Below are 19,022 nucleotides of genomic sequence, written 5' to 3'. Positions count from 1 at the left end.
TTTTTTTTTTAGAGACAGGGTCTTGCTGTGTTGCCCAGGCTGGTCTCTAACTCCTGGGCTGAAGCAAGCTTCCCACCTCAGCCTCCCAAAGTGCTGCAATTACAGGCATGAGCTACCTTGCCCAGACGGGTTTTTTTTTTTTTTTTTTGAGATAGGGTCTTGCTTTGTCACCCAGGCTGGAGTGCAGTGGCATGATCACTGCTGGCTTCCTGAAGCGTCCACCTCCTGGGATCAAGCCATCCTCCCACCTCAGCCACCCACATAGCTGGGACAACAGGTGCGTGCCATCGTGCCTGGTTACATTTTGTATTCTTTGTAGAGCCAGGGTTTTGCTATGTTGCATGTTGGGGACCAGCCTCAGCACCACCCACAGGGTACCCGAAGTCTGTTGGCGACAAAAGGACTGAGAAGAGACAGGCTAAGAGTAAAGGTGGAGGCTGCAAAAGGCTCAGAGCTCTGGTCTCTACAGTATTTATCGAGTGCAATCACAGAAGCAGATGTTGAGGGCGGAACAGTGAAAGGGTGCAGTGCGTCACAGGCGTAATCTACAGCAGTAGCGGTTTAAATGAATCTCCTTTGTGCTCAAACAGCGTATCTTTAACTTATGGGAGAGTAGCTAGTGGGAGCGGCTTACTAGGAGCCTGCATGTCTGTCCACATTCCAGTGCTTCAAAGGAGTGTCTTTCTCCTTGAACACAGCGTTTACAGATAGGAGAGCGGGTCTCGCTCTGAGCATGGGAACATGATGGCAAATAGGCTTTCCTCACAGGCCTCTTGTGACTTTCCACAACTTAATGTCCCGTATTTTTATGGTCAGTTTATACAGGCACCCACAAGCCCTTTTCCCAACAGTTGCACAGGCTGATCTTGAACTCCTGGGCTCAAGCGATCCACCCGCCTCGGCCTCCCAAAGTGTTAGGATTACAGGTGTGAGCCACCGCGCCTGTCCGGGCTTGCATTTCTATCAAGTTCCTATGTGGCAGTCCCAAGACCACTTTGAGAACCCAGGTTCTAGCCCAGCCATGCAGCTGAGTATCTATACAGGGCTTCTGCGGTTTAGGCACCATCTTCCTCTTGAGATAACATTCTTTTAGTGTCATTTAGTTTCTATTAGATGTTAACAGTTCAGGAAAATACTTTGATGAATAACAAGTCTTTGCAGTACTATTTTTTTAAACCAGAAAATACCCCTTATAAACCAAATAAATGCTGAGTAACGTAGGAAAGGTTAAAAATATGTCTCAAAGGTTTGTTCTGAGGACTAACCAAGGTAATACATATAAAGCAGCTAGCCAATGCTTTGCACACTAGCCCATTAGGGATCAATTGTTCCCATTCCAATCTGTTAAGATTTTAATCCAACAGGAACCCTTGGTCTGAATGGTTTAAAAGTAGTCTCAACCCCCAGCCGGGAGTCTGATAATAAATGGGTCTCTCACTCACCTCCAAGCCGACCCTCCTGTTGTTCAAGAACTTTCTGGGTGCAGCTTCTGCGTGATTCTTTTCCTCAGGTCTGACTTGTATTAATGCCAAGTGCATCACAGACGAACATAAGACTGCCATACACTGGGATTTTGTTTACTTTTCATTTATTCACATTTCATGGATTGTTACACTTCCTCGATGGGAGCATTCAAAACTAACAAGCTGAGATTATATTGTCTGACAATTCAAGTATTTTCGTTTTAGAAAACAATTTCCTATTTAAAGTAAAAAGCAAACAATTTATCCATCTGATTGCTAAGAAGTTTACGTCTCCATTACAATTGTGTCTGCATCAAACGGAGAGTCCTTCGTCCTCAGGATGATTGTTACTGGCTGAGAACATACAGTGGCCTGTGTTCCGAATGCCTGATTGGAAAAGACCTCCCCATCATCTACCATACTACGGGACAAACCAGTATCTACTCAAATTCCCACTTCCAGAATGAGAGGACTCATCAAGGGTTTAGGAGTTTGCAAAGCCTTCAAAATACATCGTGCTTGAATTTTGACTCTTCTGAAACAGAATAACTGACAAATGCTCAAAAAACAAACTTGTTTAACTTTTACTGAAAAGGCTCTCAGTGAAAACTTGTTTTGAACTCTACTAGTAAGGTAGAATATTAGTTTTTCTTCCCCTCTACACTAGAAAAGGTAGTTTTCTCTCTCCTTTTTTTTTTTTTTGGCATGCAGCATATACAAAATTGTAATCTAGAATTGAAATTGTAAAATATAATAATCCTCTTAAAGAAAATCAGTCCATGAACAGTCAGACTTGTCCTTCCATGGAAAACATAATCTAAACTTCTTTAAAAACTGGACATATTTTAAGTCTGTAATTCGAATAATGAAGATGGCATAACAAATTTTTTGCTTACTAGGAATGCGCAAAAGGATGAGATGGATACACAGGTTTTAAAAAAAAAGGCCACTGGGATACTTAGTATTTGCCAAGATGCAAAACAATTTTAGAATAACAAAATACACACCTTGCTTTAGGCCACGTATATGATACACTTCACAGATTCTCAAAAGACGAAAATTTCAGTCCACATTAAACATTTTAAAGCATGATTGCTAATATTTTGTTAAAAATAAGTCACACTAGACGCATAAATCAGAATTACCTGTTAACATAGTGGGGAAAACAGGTAAGCCCTCCGGGGGCCCCGTGCCCCAAATAAAAGACAAGGAGTTACATTTCACAGTCAAATCCACGTATACTCGGGCTCTTTACACCAATAATCAAAGTGGAGACCAACCAGTTCCTAAAGCATACAAGAGTGATTTTAAGAAAATCCCCCATTCTAAGTTTTATGGTAGACGTGTCACATTTTCCCTGTAATTTTCACTTTAACAGTGATAGTCTTAGCAGCAAAAATTTGCTGGGAATGTTAGGAAAAAAGAAAGCCACACATACCCACTAATTTAAAAATATATAAACTATTTTTTACAGAAGGGGCAGGTTTAAAAGATAATCCAATCATGATCTTTTCATGCCATTTTTTGTAGACTTTCCATACACGCGCAGATGCTAACAAAGTACTGTGTCATATACACTTAAGTGTCCAAAAGATGCCTGCGAGCTTGATTCCAGCTGGTACCAGGGAAGCACATGTGGCTAAGTTGCAACAAACTTAAATTTGTTCCCCTTAGTTCTTCATCTTTTTAAAAGTTGAATAAACCTAATGTCAATCGGGCAGGGCCGGTATTAACAGCATCAACCACTTGCTTACTATAAATCATCGGCAACAAAAACTCACATGCATTCTCAATTCTAAAAAGTCAATGTAAAAATAATGGCCACTTCCTAGGTGCCTACTATAGCTTTGTCTGACAGCACCCTGTAACAGTACAAACACACCTCTCTACACGGATTCATGCAAGGCCACACACTAGGCCGGAGTCTCCCGGTGGAATCAGAACACTAAAAGTAGAGCAAGAACCTCATGACAGCGGTGGCCCAGTCACACCTCAGGAACCTCGTGACAGCGTTGACCCAATCACACCTCAGGTACCTAGGAGTTCATCATATTTGATCATAAAATTGCTCCCGGCCCCAAACTTTACACTTAAAGATTGTAGTTTTAAAAAAGCCACTTGTGCCATCCACAATTATTCTGACTACTCTCTTCTACATGCTAATGCGCAAAGCACCGAAGATCAGAACACACACACGTGAGCCCTTACGGCACCGACCCTGAGCCTGTACACAAGATCAGCTGGCACTAGTCTCAAACGATTCATGAGGAATCAAAGTGGAAATTTAAACATTCAATTCTGCATCTCATTCCTGTGCCCAGAGTCTTCAAAGAATGCTCGTGTTAGTTACCTGACAACTCCGGAGAAGTGACGTCGATATTCGTGAGCATAACCATGGCTCCCTTCCAAACAGACATATGGAATCTTATTCTTAAAAAAGTAAAGGTATTTCAGATATCAAATGTATAATGTACTGCTGTCTAAAGTTAAAGGCAAAATTTACACACGATTTTCTCTTCCATTACCTTATTACATGTTTCCTAGTGAATTCAAATGGCTCATGTGTCAAAGCTCCCAGGCACGTCACTTGGTCATAGTTTTCATTATGCGTGGGGTTGATTATGGTACAAATGCCTATGAGCATCTTCTTTTTCTAGGATGGTCTCGTTTGACTTTCATTTCGTAAAAGGGTTCACTGTCCATGGTATAGATGATAAGCTACCAAATTTGTGCTTTTAAACCCATTCCTGGCAATCCCCCGTTATCTTAATTTTGTCTTTAGGGGGATGAAGAAGTTAACACTACCTCATGAATAGAAACTACAAAGCCAAAAAAATCCTTCACAAGCTGTTCATTTCCTTTTAAAATGAAAATGCAGGTCCTGAATTCTCGTGAAGCAGCCCACAGGGTTACAGGCCAATGATTCGTATGCTGAGGTGAACACTTAGTACTCACATTTTAGCTTCAAAATAAAAATAAAGCAGAGGACAAACACCTGTCACAGCATGGCAGCCCAGTTCATTTGGTAACAGAATGAGTCTCACACGTCGGCTGAGCCCACCGGAGAGAAGCACACAAGCCAGCTTTCTTCTGAACACAGCCAGGCACCTGTTCAAAAGCCTCTCTGGTGTTGGCGGTGGACCTCAAAACCCACGGGTTGGAAGAGCCTTTGGGAAAGCGAATCGATACCCTGATTGCGGTCCTTGAAGAAATCACTTAGGGTTAGTTTAATAAACAAACGAACATTAAAAAATCTTCCAAAAATTGCATTCGAATGTATTTTAGACTTTAGGCAGTTCTTAAGAAGGGAGAGTGCGGTTTCCTGACACTTAACATTTAAAGGTTTTATTGGCCACATTAATCTTCCTCACAAAAGTTTTAAGTTATCTATAAGTTCTTAGAATGTCAAAGAAGAGAAGAAAACTGACTAAGTTTAAGGGGCGGTGGGAGAAGCAGCAACTTGGCAATAATTCCGCAGCCGACTTCGCACGTTCAGGCATCCTTTTTCTCCAGTAAAATTTTGTGCAACTCATCTGCATCCTCGCTGGTTTTTACCCGAATCAGCATGGTGACTGGCATGGTGGCATTCTTCTCGTCGATTGGTGGATTTGGAACACAGACGATAAGAACGTTATTTTTCCCTGTTCGCGTACATGGCATATTGGGCGGAATCAGAACATTCAGCAATATGTTGCCTGCATTCAAACAAAACCAAACCCATCAAAATTATAGAAGCTACAGCTCCACCAAACGAGTCTGTAACATGCTAAACATTAAACACTGAAATAACTTATACTTAATGCATCTAACATGGGGAGCCAACAGGAATGGCTCAAAATCAGGACTGGTTCCCTGAGAACTGGGAGGCCTCGGGGAGGACTTGCCCTCACTGTGAGGAGTGGCCTTCGGCCCTCGCTCCAGCCCGGGTCTCCGCAACCACACAGCGTTTCTCACTGAGCCAACAGCCTGGCTCAGAACCATCAGCCCTCTCAACTGTCCGTTTTTGCACTGAAGGAAGAACACGGTGGCACAACAGAATCTTCACTGCACCACGTGACCAAAGGACACCTCTGTCACAGAGGCCGGCACAGCTCCCTGGGCAAGAGTGACACGACCGTAATGTTATTACTCACTAGTCAAGCCTACGGGAAAGAAAAACGCCCCCCTGGAGTTTCCTTCTGCAACACAGCCCCCTGTTCTCTACCACTACCGCCCACTCCACCGCAGCCTGCCCGTCCCCCTCCTCCTCCTCCTCCGGGCGCTGGGCTCCTTGCAGTGGACTCTTCTCAGGGTGAACTGAGGGTGGACAGCGATCAGTTAGTGATTGCTTGCTATATAAAAAGGGTTCCTTTAAAAGGTTAATTTCCTTTGGGTGTTTATTAAACGGTCTCATCTCTAGCTTCTTAGTCACATTTCTAACACAAAGGAAAATGAAAAACCATTTTGTTTACAGTTTCTAACACATCTATGTTTCCTTACACACTATGATCCTGGGACTCAAAACTAGAAATAAGTAAATACAGGATGAATTTGGCCTGAATGCGCTCTGTTTAAAAACGTACTAATAACCTTGAATCAGCAGGGCAAAGGCTTTTATATACTATGTGATGATGATGATGATTTTGCGCCAAGTGAAAAAAGGTACCCACCTAAATTGGTGTCTGCTCGCACCAAAAGCTGTGTCTTCTGATTCGCAGTAGGTTTTAAATGCAGAGTACCTATGCCTTTCTCTTTAAACTCATTGTCTTTCTTGTAAAATAGTTTACACCTATGGAGAAGAAAAATAGGTGCCATCAAGCATTCAGAGACGAATCAAGTCACCGTTTTCTAACAAGCACTCTTCACACTTGGGTGGAAAATCTGCATTAAATGAGTGTACAGGAAGTTTCAGGACAAATCTTTAAACGATCCAAAAGGAGCCTGAGCAAAAACCAGAATAAGAAAATCTGCTTAGAGATTTTAAAACCCCCTCCCCATTTTTTCAAATTAAACAATGGGCCCCATGAAACTTTTTATAACACTTTATGAAACTGTGTTCTCAAGTCAGTCAAAATCAGGGCTCAACACCCCTCCCTCCCTATTCTGCTCCTTTGGCCCTGAGCTCAAGAGAGCTGATCTGGTCCTCTACAGACAGCGGCAAATAAAGGACAAAGGCTCTGTCCTACATCTCACCCACCTCTCCCTTTTTTTTGGCCTATTTCTTATTTTAAAAATTCTCCTCAAGGCTCCTTCAGTTTTTGCCCAACATTTTAAAATAAATTTGGAAAACATGCTTGGGTAGGGTCTAACTAATAACAAAGTAATCAAATATCTTCCCAGCCTCCTATGCTATACATCTCCTGAGGTTATTAATAATACAAAACCATGGCTCATTTATGTATTTATTTAGAGACAGTGTCTTACTCTGTGGTCCAGGCTGGAGTGCAGTGGCATGATCTTGGCTCACTGCAACCTCTGTTTCTCAGGGTTCAAGCAATTCTCGTGCCTCAGCCTCCCAAACACCTGGGATTATAGGCGTGTGCCACATCTGGCTAATTTTCATACCTTTAGTAGAGACGGGGTTTCACCATGTTGGCCAGGTTGGTCTGGAACTCCTGACCTCAGGTGATCTGCCCGTCTCAGCCTCCCAAAGTGCTGGGATTACAGGTATGAGCCACCATGCCTGGCCTCATTTGATTCTAATTAAAAATCTTAAAGTTGGGTCACTCCTTTATGTCATGTGAGTAGTGAAATTTAAAACACACACAGAAGAAACTGCTGGCCTCTTTTACAAGTTCTTGAAACACCTGGAAATCCCCAGGATGTGGTGACCTGTTACATGGAGAGCTGCTCGCTCATTATTCTGAAACTTCTGCATTACAAAAACACATCTTGAAAGTTTCTGAAATGGCACAAGTGTTTTTTCAGCAAATATCTTTGTAAAAACTAATCTCATTTAATTGAAAGGAAGATGAAAATTTTTATAGGTCCTAAACAGGAAGGGACGGTTACTGTGCATAACTTTTTGACTATGAGAAAATCCAGAAAGGCCAACCAAATCTCCTGGAAGGGATCAGAGATACTTCCAGGGTAAAGTAAGTGAAGCCAAACCTGAAATCAGTGACTGACTCCGCGATTTCTTTGTTGGGGGAGGAGGAAGGGGAGGGAGAAAGATACAGGGAGAGAAGAGGGAATGGGACGGGATGGGATTGGGAAGATCATAGAAGAGCCTGTCTCTAAAGCACTTTAAAAGAGCTAAAGTGACAGAAAAGAGTGAGACCTGCCCACCAGGACACTCCTAGAACTGGTTTTTAAAATCAACTGGCCAAGAATTCTTTCCTGTTCCACTTGAGAGCAGGCAAAGCTTGACCCTCAGTCAAGTCCGTCAGGACCTTCTCCGGTCTGAAGCGCGCTACCATGTCTCTAACACATGCACCCGCAGGCTCTGGTGAGTCTTACTTTTTGGAGTAAAAAGCATCATCTTCTTTTACTTCGGTAACTACTACTTTGGGTGGCTCGTCATTCTCTTCTTCATCTCCACCTTTTATAAAAAAGACAATAATTCAGTAAGATTCCAATCCAGAGTTTAAAAAAGTGACAGAGTTTTGTCATGTAACACCCTAAACATCCACCTGAGCACTCCAAGTAAACTGAGAGACATAACGCAGGGGGATGCCAGAAGGGAGTGCCTGCTGGATTTTAACTATTTTGTGAAAAACAAGAATCCTTTCTAATGGGAACATACCTCTTAATTCTAAATAACTTCCAATATATAGAAAACCTTAGAATGGAAAAATCTCCATGCTTATGACAGAAAAATAATCATCACTCTATATTCAAATTACCCACTGGAAAATTACATCTCAGATGAGTTTTTAACACCTTCACCCCTGAATATTCCTGTGACCATATCCACAACAAGTATCAGTAATGGCCAAAGATAGAAAAATCCTTTTTTTTTTTTTTTTTTAAACAAGGGGGCAAGTTGTCGGAGAAATCATTCCAAAACCCCAGTGTAAGTAATTTAAGCTTTGTCTGAATTGCCACATGGGTCACTGCTCTGGTATCAAAGGTATCCCCACTAATGGGGTCTCCCAAACATGGGAGACCTAGGCCATTATTTAAACAAGACACTATTTAAACACATGTATTAGGTCGGGTACAGTGGCTCACGCCTGTAATCCCAGCACACTGCAGGGCCAAAGCAGGAAGATCACTTGAGCCCAGGAGTTCGAGACCAGCCCGGTCAACATGGTGAGACCCCCCCCCCAATCTCTACAAGAAATAAAGTTAACCAGGTGTGGCAGTGCATGCCTGTGGACCCAGCTACATGGCAGACTGAAGTGGGAGGATTGCTTGAGTCCAGAAGGTAGAGACTGCAGTGAGCTGTGACTGCGTCACTGCACTCTAGCCTGGGTGACAGAGCAAGACCTTGTCTCAAAACAATTAAAAAACACATATATAAAAGGATCCTCTTAAAGAGAACGGCAGTTGCATAAAAACTCACTAAAAAGCAATTCTAAGAAAAACAACTCTGGTGCTCAGATGATGGGTCACACGACGACCCATCTCACCACTCCAATCTCCCCGGTCACATGACTATCCATCGCATCACTCCAATCTCGCTGGTCATGTGACTAGTCATCACTCCAATCTCCCCAGTCACATGACTACCCATCTCATCACTCCAATCTCCCCGGTCACATGACTACCCATCTCACCACTCCAATCTCCCCGGCCACGTGACTACCCATCTCACCACTCCAATCTCCCCGGTCACGACTATCCATCTCATCACTCCAGTCTCCCCCGTCACGTGACTAGCCATCGCATCACTCCAATCTCCCTGGTCACGTGACTAGTCATCTCATCACTCCAATCCCCACGTGACTATCCATCTCATCACTCCAATCTCCCCGGTCTCCTGATGCGTACACTGATAACCAAGGGCAAGGAACAGGCGCTCACTGAGGGGCATCCTGTATCCACTGGGACTCGATTCAAATCCAGCGTCACTGTGTCCCAGTGCCTGCCTCAGGAAAGACTCCCCATTTGTTGTAGTTATGGGAAGCAGAGAAGAAATAAAAAGGGGAGACCTTTATTTCACCCTGTGCCCAAAGGGCCCATGCTTGAGGATAGACTTGAAAGTAGGGCAAGGCAAAACAGCAATGGAAGTCTAGCCTCCTGCTAGAAAACCGTAATGCTAAGGATCAGTATGTTCATATGTCTGAAAAGTACACTTTTTCTTTTGTTGAGGCAAGGTCTGTGTTGCCCAGGTTGGAGTGCAGTGATGCATCCATGGTTCACTGCAACCATGAACTTCTGAGCTCGAAATACTCCCCTCAGCCTCTTGAGCAGCTGTGACTACAGGCACCCACCACCTGGCCTGGGTAATTTTTTAAAATTTTTGTAGAGATGGGGTCTTGCTATGTTGCCCAGGCTGGTCTCAAACTCCTGGCCTCAGGTGAGCATTCCACTTCGGCCTCCCAAAGTCCTGGGATTATAGGCGTGGGCCACTCACCTGGCCTCATTTTTAACTGCTTACAAGTAGGCATCTTCACAGACATCATTTGTTCACAATCACCATGTGAGGAAGCGGCATTATGACATCACCCCACTTTTTAAGCTAACAACAGAGGGAGTGGAGGACCCAGACCTTTTGCCTGGTCTAGGGTACTGATGCTATCTACAGGAGACATCACTTAGACACCACTGCTGTCCTCTGGAAAGGAGGTGCCTCCAAACCCACAACAGGAAAACACTGTTGATTTGTTCTCTATGGCTATGAAAAGTCTACATTTTTAATGTATAGTCAAGTACTGTTTTGCCACATGACTTTATTTACAGTCAAATCTCCTAAGTACAAATCAATTCAGGGGACATTCATGATGAACTTGATGAACTTTTTCCAAAACACAATTCTCAAAAAACGTCTTTAATTCACTTCTCTTTTATATGCTAAGCCACGTGTGTTTGAGACGTTTCAAAGTCAGGTGTTTCCAAATTCATTTTATTTTTAATCCTTATAAACAACCCTACAAAATAGGTCTTACTCTTTTATAAAGAAGGAATTGGAAACTCGGAGAAGCCGATTAGCTCTGCCCAGGATCACACATGGAGAGGACAACAGTGTCTCAATGTGGATCCAGATCCATTTGGAATCAAAGTCTCTGTGTTTCCCAAGACACAAATCTTATGCAAACCTCAACCCAATGCCAAAGCTGGTACTTACCTTTGCATTCACCACTGTCACCTTCCACTTGGCCCTCCAATGGTTTAGCGGGAAATGGTGAAGAGACTGGTTTACTCTGGGTGGTATCTTTGCCAAATAAACTGGAGGTTCCAGGGGAAAATGAAAATCCAGTCAGGGGGACAGAGCTCAATGAGCCCAAAACAGAGCTATCAACTTTCTTGCCGAAATTAAACGAGGCACTTGTCGCTCCTAGTGACGGGTCCGTTTTCTTTTCAGACGCAGCCTCCACCTTCTTGTCAGGTGTATCTTCAGTTTTGTTGCCGTGAAACAAAAACGTTGACTCTTGCTGTAACTTTGTTGAGCCGAAAAGGGAAGGAGACTGTGTTTCAGCCGCCGTTTTGTTAGATTCACTTTCAGAATTCCTGCCACCATTCCCGTGTTGCTGTTCAATGTTTGCTAAATATTTCTCGTAGTCTTTAAAGATAGGTGTCAGATCACAGAGGGGGTTTGTATTCACGTGCTTCACTATCCAATCCCGCACGGAGCAGTTCAAGGCGGCCAACTGCTTGTGATAGGCATTTCCGACACAAGCTTTACTGGAAGCAAGGCCAGAGGAGGAGGGCTGCTGACTGTCCCCGTTAGTTTTGGGATTTGAAACTTTTTTATCAACCAAGGCGGTAGGGCCATTTGCAGCAAGAGAACCTATAGAAAGTTAATAATTAAACCATTTATTTAGACTAATTTGATTAAGTCATCTAGATTTTTATGCCACCCTGCCTTTACACTTCCTGCTTTGACTGTATCTCCCCCTCCACCGAGACAGTCTTGTTCTGTCACCCAGGCTGGAGTGCCGTGGCATGATCTTGGCTCACTGCAACCTCCGCCTCCCGGGTTCAAGCGATTCTCCTGCCACAACCTCCTGAGTAGCTGGAATTACAGGCGCCCACCACCACATCTGGCTAATTTTTGTATTTTAGTAGAGATGGGGTTTCACCATGTTGGCCAGGCTGGTCTTGAACTCCCGACCTTGAGATCCGCCTGCCTTGGCCTCCCAAAGTGCTGGGATTATAGGCGTGAGCCACTGTGCCTGGCCTACTGTATCCTATTTTTGTGACAGCTCAAGAAGTATGTGTTCAAGGAGTAGTATTTAGTAACTGGTTATCAGTAAAACCAATGAATAAAGATCAAGTCAAAGTTTATATAAGAACACTAACCACCATATGCTTGTTCTACACATTTTAAAAACAATCTTTTCCTTCAAAAGGACACCTATTTGAGATGAGATCAGGCATGTCCAGGGTGGTGTGGCTGTAGACAAAAGGATGCCTATTTCAAACAGCACTGTCAGAATAGTAGGTCAGCATTACCACTTAATACCCAAGGTTCTTGGAATGAATAGTATTAAAGTATAGTCGCCCCTCTGTACCTGCAGGTTCCACACGTGTGAAATGCAGTCCTCAGCCAGGTGCGGTGGCTCATGCATATAATCCCAACACTTTGGGAGGCTGAGGCGGGCAAATCGCTTGAGCTCAGGAGTTTGAGACCAGCCTGGGCAACATGGCAAAACCCCATCTCTACAAAAAATGCAAAAATTAGCTGGGTGTGGTGGTGTGCACTTATAGTCCCAGCTACTGGGGAGGCTGATGGGGGAGGATCACTTGAGCTCCGGAGGTTGTGGCTGCAGTGAGCCAAGATCACACCAATACACTCCAGCCTGGGTGACCCAGCGAGACCCTGTCTCAATGCAGTACTCTGGGGATGAGGACTAGTGGATACAAACACTCACGTTTCCTATCTAAGAGTTATGTTGGTCTGACTATGGGACTTGAACATCCGACGGGGTGCTGAAACCAGTCCCCAGGATACTAGGGGATGGCCGTAGTTAGAAATCTTTACAGAGGCTGGGCGCAGCGGCTCACAGCTGTAATCCCAGCACTTTAGGAGGCCAAGGCAGGTGGATCACGAGGTCAAGAGATCGAGACCATCCTGGCCAACATGGTGAAACCCCGTCTCTACTAAAATTACAAAAATTAGCTAGGCGTGGTGGCGTGCGCCTATAGTCCCAGCAACTCGGGAGGCCAAGGCAGGAGAATCGCTTAAACCCAGAGGCAGAGGCTGCAGTGAGCAGAGGTCGTGCCACTGCACTCCAGCCTGGTGACAGAGCAAGACTCTAACTCAGAAAAAAAAAAAAAAATCTTAACAGAGAGCGCTTATTCTAAATCACACTACACATTCTGCCAAATTAAAATCAAACAGTACACCCTTTCAGAATCATCAGCTAACTGCAACCAACCAGTCAGGATCATTTCCAAGCTTTTAACCCATGTTGCTAATTCCAAGAGTTTTTGACTAATTCCCTCAAAACAGGATCAGGCAATCAACACATCCCATACCCAAACCAATCTAGCGTGGGAGGGACCCTGGTCACGGAGAACCGCATCTGAGTTCCCAGTAGCTGCTTTGGTGTGAGGCACACAGAAGGCCCTTGCACACAAAGGGTCTACATAGCATCTTCTTTTCTCTCTTGACTCTACGTCAATTCTGAGGGTCATTCTCCTTTCAAAATTGAACATTCTGAGGCTTAGAGGCCAGGGTCACACAACTGGTAACTGGCAGAGCTGAGAACAAAATCGAGATGTTTTGGATCAAAAGCCTGTGCTCTGCCCACTTACTCTGTAAATAACCAACACCTCCCTAAGTCTCATCTCTTTCATTATTACCCTAGTTTTGCTCACATAGTTCCAAGACACAGGGTAGGTATAAGAAAAACATCTTTGCAAAGCTATTTTCCATAGATTATACTTACACAGGTGGCTGGGGGATGGGAGCCTACTTACCAAAGGCTACCTTGGGCTCTGCCGCTGCCTTCGCACTGGTGAAGGGAGGGGCACTGGCTATGTTGTTTCCATTTGACAGTCCTTCCAAAGGCTTCCCTCCAGCGCCACTACCAAATCCAGGAAACCGTCCTCCTCCAGAAGGTACAACCAAACCTTTAAAACCTTTAAAGGCTCCTCCACTGTCAGACTGAAATATGAAGGAGGAGCACACATTAGGTAAGCATACTTTCTATTACCAAATAAGCAGGCGAGTGACTATAGCATCTTGGCTAAATAGCACCTAGACTCCATATGCAGTCAGCATTATAAGGCAAACTGCTGGCACAAGCAGAAATAAGAAATGAGATGGGAGGATTCCATTCAGAAGAATGGCTTTGCAACCCAAAGCTGCCTTCCTGAAACAGGCAGGAAGGACATTTAAAAAATGTATGTGTATTTTTAGGACATAAAAGGTAAGAAAGACTAATGCAATAAACCTGTGTGCCCACTGCCCAGCCTCAGAATTACTGAAGTGTCTCAATAAAACTAAATCCCAGTGAAAGATACTTCATGTACTACTCAGCCAAAGACCATTTACTGCCTAAAGAAATTATAAAAACATCAAGTTACGTTAACTAAAAATATCCATTTGCCTAATTTCTTAAGAACATCGGCAGCTTACAATCTGCTTTCAGCCTACAAAAACTTAGATGATCAAGTCTCAAATCTACATGTTCCTGTTAGTTGAGCAGCCCGGGACAACTTCTTACTCTCCTTTTCCTCAATGCTTCCTTAAACTCGATTGTTTTAACAAGGTTTTTCTAGTAGGCCTTTTCCCTTTGCACTAGCCTGCTCACATCTCTAATCTAAAATGCTCTGGAAATGTTTGGCATTCCTTATGAATTCTAAAGCTCCTCTCTGCCCCTGGAACTTTTGGACAAAGGTTCCTCAGTTTATAGTGTTTTGCTAAATAAACTCACTACAATTTTTAGAAGCCCTTTTTTGTTGTTGTTCAAAGAAGTGATTACATGATAGGAAGTGATCTGCTTCTTAGACCAAACACCTAAGAAAGTTCACCAATCTTAAGTTTCCACGAGTGAATTATAATCATGATTTCACCAAAAAAAGAAATTAAACTGGAACCCCTTCATTTACTAAATGGGCCAGTTAGCCTAAACTTTATTGCATGTTTTTCCAAAACCAAAGTGTCGATCTCATCTACAGAATTTCAGATGTTTACTGACCACTGATGTATTTACGGCAATAAAATTAGGCAAAGAATGTAAAATTCTAACTTGTATGAGTTTTAATGCACATATCAAATACAGCTTAGATTCTGTTGCTCTAAATTTGATTTTTCGTCATTTAAAATTCCAAATACACCAAACTGATAGCTGTCATTTTAAAACAATGATTCATGGACAAACTCAGAGCCTTCAATTTTGCACAAACTTAGTCACTTGGTTTTTCTAGGGATTTTAGAAATTGCTGATAGTAAACTGGCTCTAGAATCATAACAAAAATTCAAGAACCACAAGTTAAACAAAAAAAAAGATATTCAGAAAAATGAGAGTAAAAGTTGATTACGATATTCACCAAGGGGCCGGCGTGTGGCTCCCACTTATAATCCCAGCACTCTGGGAGGCTGAGGCAGTCAGGTTACTTGAGCCCAGGAGTTCAAGACCACCCTGGGCAACAGAGTGAGACCCCATCTCTACAAAAATGCAAAAATTAGCTGGGAGTGGTGGCGCGTGCCTGTAGTCCCAGCTACTCAGGAGGCAGAGGCAGGAGAATTGCTTCAGCTCAGGAGGCAGCGGTTGCAGAGTCAAGATTGTGCCACTGCACTCCAGTCTGGGCGACAAAGACCCTGTCTCAAAAAAAAAAAGGAGGGGGGGAATACCCATGTGGGCTGCATGGGTACTGACACAGCCCCACATCCCTCAATTTCCCTCATTGGTTTTATTTTTCCCCATGGCACTTACAGAGGAAAAATAAATGCTGTGCATTTATTTGTTTCTCTTCCATAGGGCAAGGAGATTTTGGTCTTTTTTACTCACCAATATATCTCCAGTGCTTAGCAGATCTATTGAATCCACTATTTAGGAAAAGCCACATTTCAGGGTTCTGGTGGGTGACATGACATTTAATTGTCCTAATATACAAGTTCTGATGAAAACTTCAGGCTAAGAGTTACAGCTAAAATTATTTGTGGATTTCTATTATCCACCTACATTGAATTTCCCTTAGTGGCCCAAGGGCTCCTGCCCTCTCCCTGCCTCGTCCCTTCAGCTTAATTGTAGATTATGGTCTGTACTGTTTCTATCTCTTGACCTTCCTTCGGTTCCACAGGGGGACTGTCCCTCCTTCAGAACGGCTTCCCTCGGCTTCTGCAGTGAGCTGTTGTTCCTCCTTCCTCGTAGGGCCCTCCACCTGCATGCCTCTTCTCGCCTACTCCCATGGCTTCAATCCCCACATGACGAAAGCTCCGGAGCTGTGGTCCTTGCCCTAATTCCTGTCCTCTACCTAGTGGTCTTCTAGGGCGCTCCACTTGGGTGTCCCAAGGCCTTTCAAATACAACATTTCCAAGACCAACCATTTCCTCCTTAATTAAACTGTCCCTTCCCTCATGTCATCTTCTCAGTGAAAGAGCCATCAAACATCACTCAGCTCAACACCTACATCTACCACCTAGTCACCAGTCAAGGCAATTCATAAAATCAGACCAGAAAAAACAAACAAATAAAAACACCTGAAGTTCAAGAGGTTTACTGTACAACAGGTAGGGAGAAATGTATCGTACACTTGAAAACAACACCATGTTGTACACCATAAGCACGTAATTTTTGTCAAATCAGAAATACAATTTTTAAGCAAAATAGAAGTAATTAATTACAAAAACAGAAGACCTAATCTCTAGCTTGGATCTGAGATCTGCTTCCTCTGTACCTACTTCCTTTCTTGGCAGTGCAACCCGTTAACCTGAATTCTACATGAAAGAGCTTTTACAACGTCAGGAAATGAAGCTCCTCTCATGCATCTGAAGCGTGCAATGGAGCAGAGAAAGAGCACACACTTATGACATTAGCCATGGCATTCTCAAGTTCAAGACTACCCAGAACCACCTGAGAATCAATTTGATGTATGGTTATGTATCTCTGCCTCGAATCACACTATATTAGTATATACAGTAATATATTTTAGGAAAATTGTGAATACTTGATCTTTGTAATATGAATTGTTTTCCCATTAACACATACAATCATTTATGAGACACTCTGCGTGACTGGCTGTTGTAAACCTCTGACTGTCTCCCCACCACTGCCACCTACCTGGCTCCCTTCCTCACGTTTTCAAACTTAATAAATTTTATAATCAAAACTTTGGCAATGTAATGAATATTTTTGTAATAACAATTTAATTTCATTGCTTCTCAAAGTGTGAGTGACATACCTTTCCTATCCTTTTTATTTGGAAATAAAAGGGAAATAAGCTTCATGTCCCTTAAGGAGAATGCTTAGGAATGGAAAGATTTCTGCTCCCGAGATGTCTGCGTTATGCTCACTGGTGCGGCACCTCTAACCTGACCCTCTGAGATCCTCCAATGACGGTCTCCTTGGAGCATCACGTTGGTGCTCAAAAAGCTTCAGATCTTGGAGCACTTTGGATATTCAGATTAGAGACACCCAAGAATATAGTCTATTCTTGATGTTTTAAACATCACAAAATGTGGGGTAGGGTAGGTTTATTTCAAAGCTGCCACCCAGGATGTTCAAAGTGGCTTCTCCTGCCTAACACCAGATGTCCAGGCCACCAAGACCACACACTCTTGCGTCTAGAATGTATCTGAAGGGAGAGGATGTACTCGGGCAGAGTTCTTAGATGCAGTGATTGCTTAATAATCACATTATTTCAATTTAAGAGTTACAACTCATCTTTCATCTTTCTTGGCACAGGAATGAATCATGTTGATATACTATTCTAGAAAGAAAGTCCACACCTAAACTGCTTCTAGTATAGTGAAAGGGCTCCTCCTACCCAGGCCTCGATCCCAGGGAGCAGACAAGACTCTCAGAAGATCCTTGCATTTTCCTTTCTTCCTCCAATCTGATGCCACTTCACCCACCTCTGTATTGCTTTGCTAGTTTTTCTTCTCCTCTCCATTTTTTATCCATATTGTCACTCAACTTGAATTTGTCTGTATTCATCTTATTTTCTCCACTGGATAAGCTCTCTTTAAGGTCCAGACCTTACGTTTCTTATTTTTTTCTATCTCCTCTGATCTACATTAAAGAATAAGCATTTTAAGAAAGGATTTGTTGATATCATTGCTCCCAGCAGAGGGAATGCTGTACAACTCAGAAATCAAATGAGTATTTAATAGCAAGAGCTATAAGGAGGCACTCACTTCGAATCCAACATTTCTGCGCTTTGCTTTCTTTATGGCTCTATTCTTCAAGACTTCCTCACTGGCCACGGAGAATGTTCCCACCTGCAAGACAATACAAATTCAACAGCAGTAAGATAAAGCCAAAAAGATGACAAAATGCTCAACAACAAGAAGCTAGAACTGAGCCACTGCGCCTGGCCTCTCAAAAAATAAATTTTGGCCAGGCACAGTGGCTAGGGCCTGTAATACTAGCACTTTGGGAGGCCACAGGTCAGGAGTTTGAGACCAGTCTGGTCAACATGGCGAAACTTTGTCGCTACTAAAAATGAAAAATTAGCTGGACATGGTGGCGGGCACCTGTAATCCTAGCCACTCGGGAGGCTGAGGCAGGAGAATCACTTGAACCTGGGAGGCAGAGGCTGCAGTGAGCCGAGAGAGCGCCACTGCACTCCAACCTGGGCAACAGAGCAAGACTCTGTCTCAAAAAAATTAATTAATTTTGTTATTTATAACATACACACGATTTTTAAGATGAGTCCTGCCCAACGTACAAAAGGCCACAGAGGCACCTAGGACCTCGCTGGAAAACCACTGCTCTTCCAGATGTGCTCAAAGTGCACTCATGTCCACACATCTGATGTCCACATCAGAAATCTGCTGAGTATCTTCGGCTTTAGTTTATAACCTTTTTTTTACCCTGTAGGGTCGGAATAAAATATTTCCCGTGCAAAAATGCTCACCTATAGTTGTTTCAGATCATGTTAAACTTAATGGGATCCTACACTCATAGAGGGGATGTCTGGCTGCACTTGCCCCAAGTTAAATGGACTTAACTAAATGTAATCTTTCCATACATTTCATTAGCATATGTTCAAACGGGAGCTCTTTCATTCCTCAATATTTTAATGTCTAAGCAAATTGTTACATGGTAATCTAGATGTTACTATAGCCCAGAATGTAACTGCTTAAGATCTTAACCAACAACAAAAAGCCAAAAACCCCCATAACCAAAGATTTTAGTTAAAAAGCACCAAGTCAGTTTTGACCCTGTCAAAACATTCACATCCTTGTGATTCATAAACATATGAGATGCCATACACTTGCAGAGAAAAAAAGTACTAGTACCAGAAAGATTCCGAAAGAAGGAAGATGACAGTCTAAGAATAAGCCTGGTAGGCCGGGCG

At 43.1% G+C, this 19,022-nt stretch overlaps 1 protein-coding gene across 1 annotated transcript in view; it reads right to left on the bottom strand.

The window, feature by feature from the left end:
• Positions 1–1,571: 1,571 nt before the first annotated feature.
• Positions 1,572–19,022, bottom strand: part of NUP50 (nucleoporin 50kDa) — a 32,930-nt gene continuing 15,479 nt past the window's right edge. The window contains exons 4-10 of the mRNA XM_011984029.1: positions 17,857–17,940; positions 13,473–13,659; positions 10,675–11,337; positions 7,902–7,983; positions 6,113–6,231; positions 3,500–5,158; positions 1,572–3,463 (exon numbers count right to left, since the gene is read on the bottom strand). Of these exons, the coding sequence (XP_011839419.1) occupies positions 4,956–5,158; positions 6,113–6,231; positions 7,902–7,983; positions 10,675–11,337; positions 13,473–13,659; positions 17,857–17,940 (1,338 nt within the window). The 3' untranslated portion in view covers positions 1,572–3,463; positions 3,500–4,955. The remainder of the gene's footprint in view (positions 3,464–3,499; positions 5,159–6,112; positions 6,232–7,901; positions 7,984–10,674; positions 11,338–13,472; positions 13,660–17,856; positions 17,941–19,022) is intronic.

The sequence above is a fragment of the Mandrillus leucophaeus genome, unplaced genomic scaffold, assembly GCF_000951045.1.
Source record: "Mandrillus leucophaeus isolate KB7577 unplaced genomic scaffold, Mleu.le_1.0 Scaffold26, whole genome shotgun sequence".
NCBI lineage: Eukaryota > Metazoa > Chordata > Mammalia > Primates > Cercopithecidae > Mandrillus > Mandrillus leucophaeus.
Note: the sequence above shows the minus strand (reverse complement) of the source record. Positions and strands in the feature narration are given on the sequence as shown.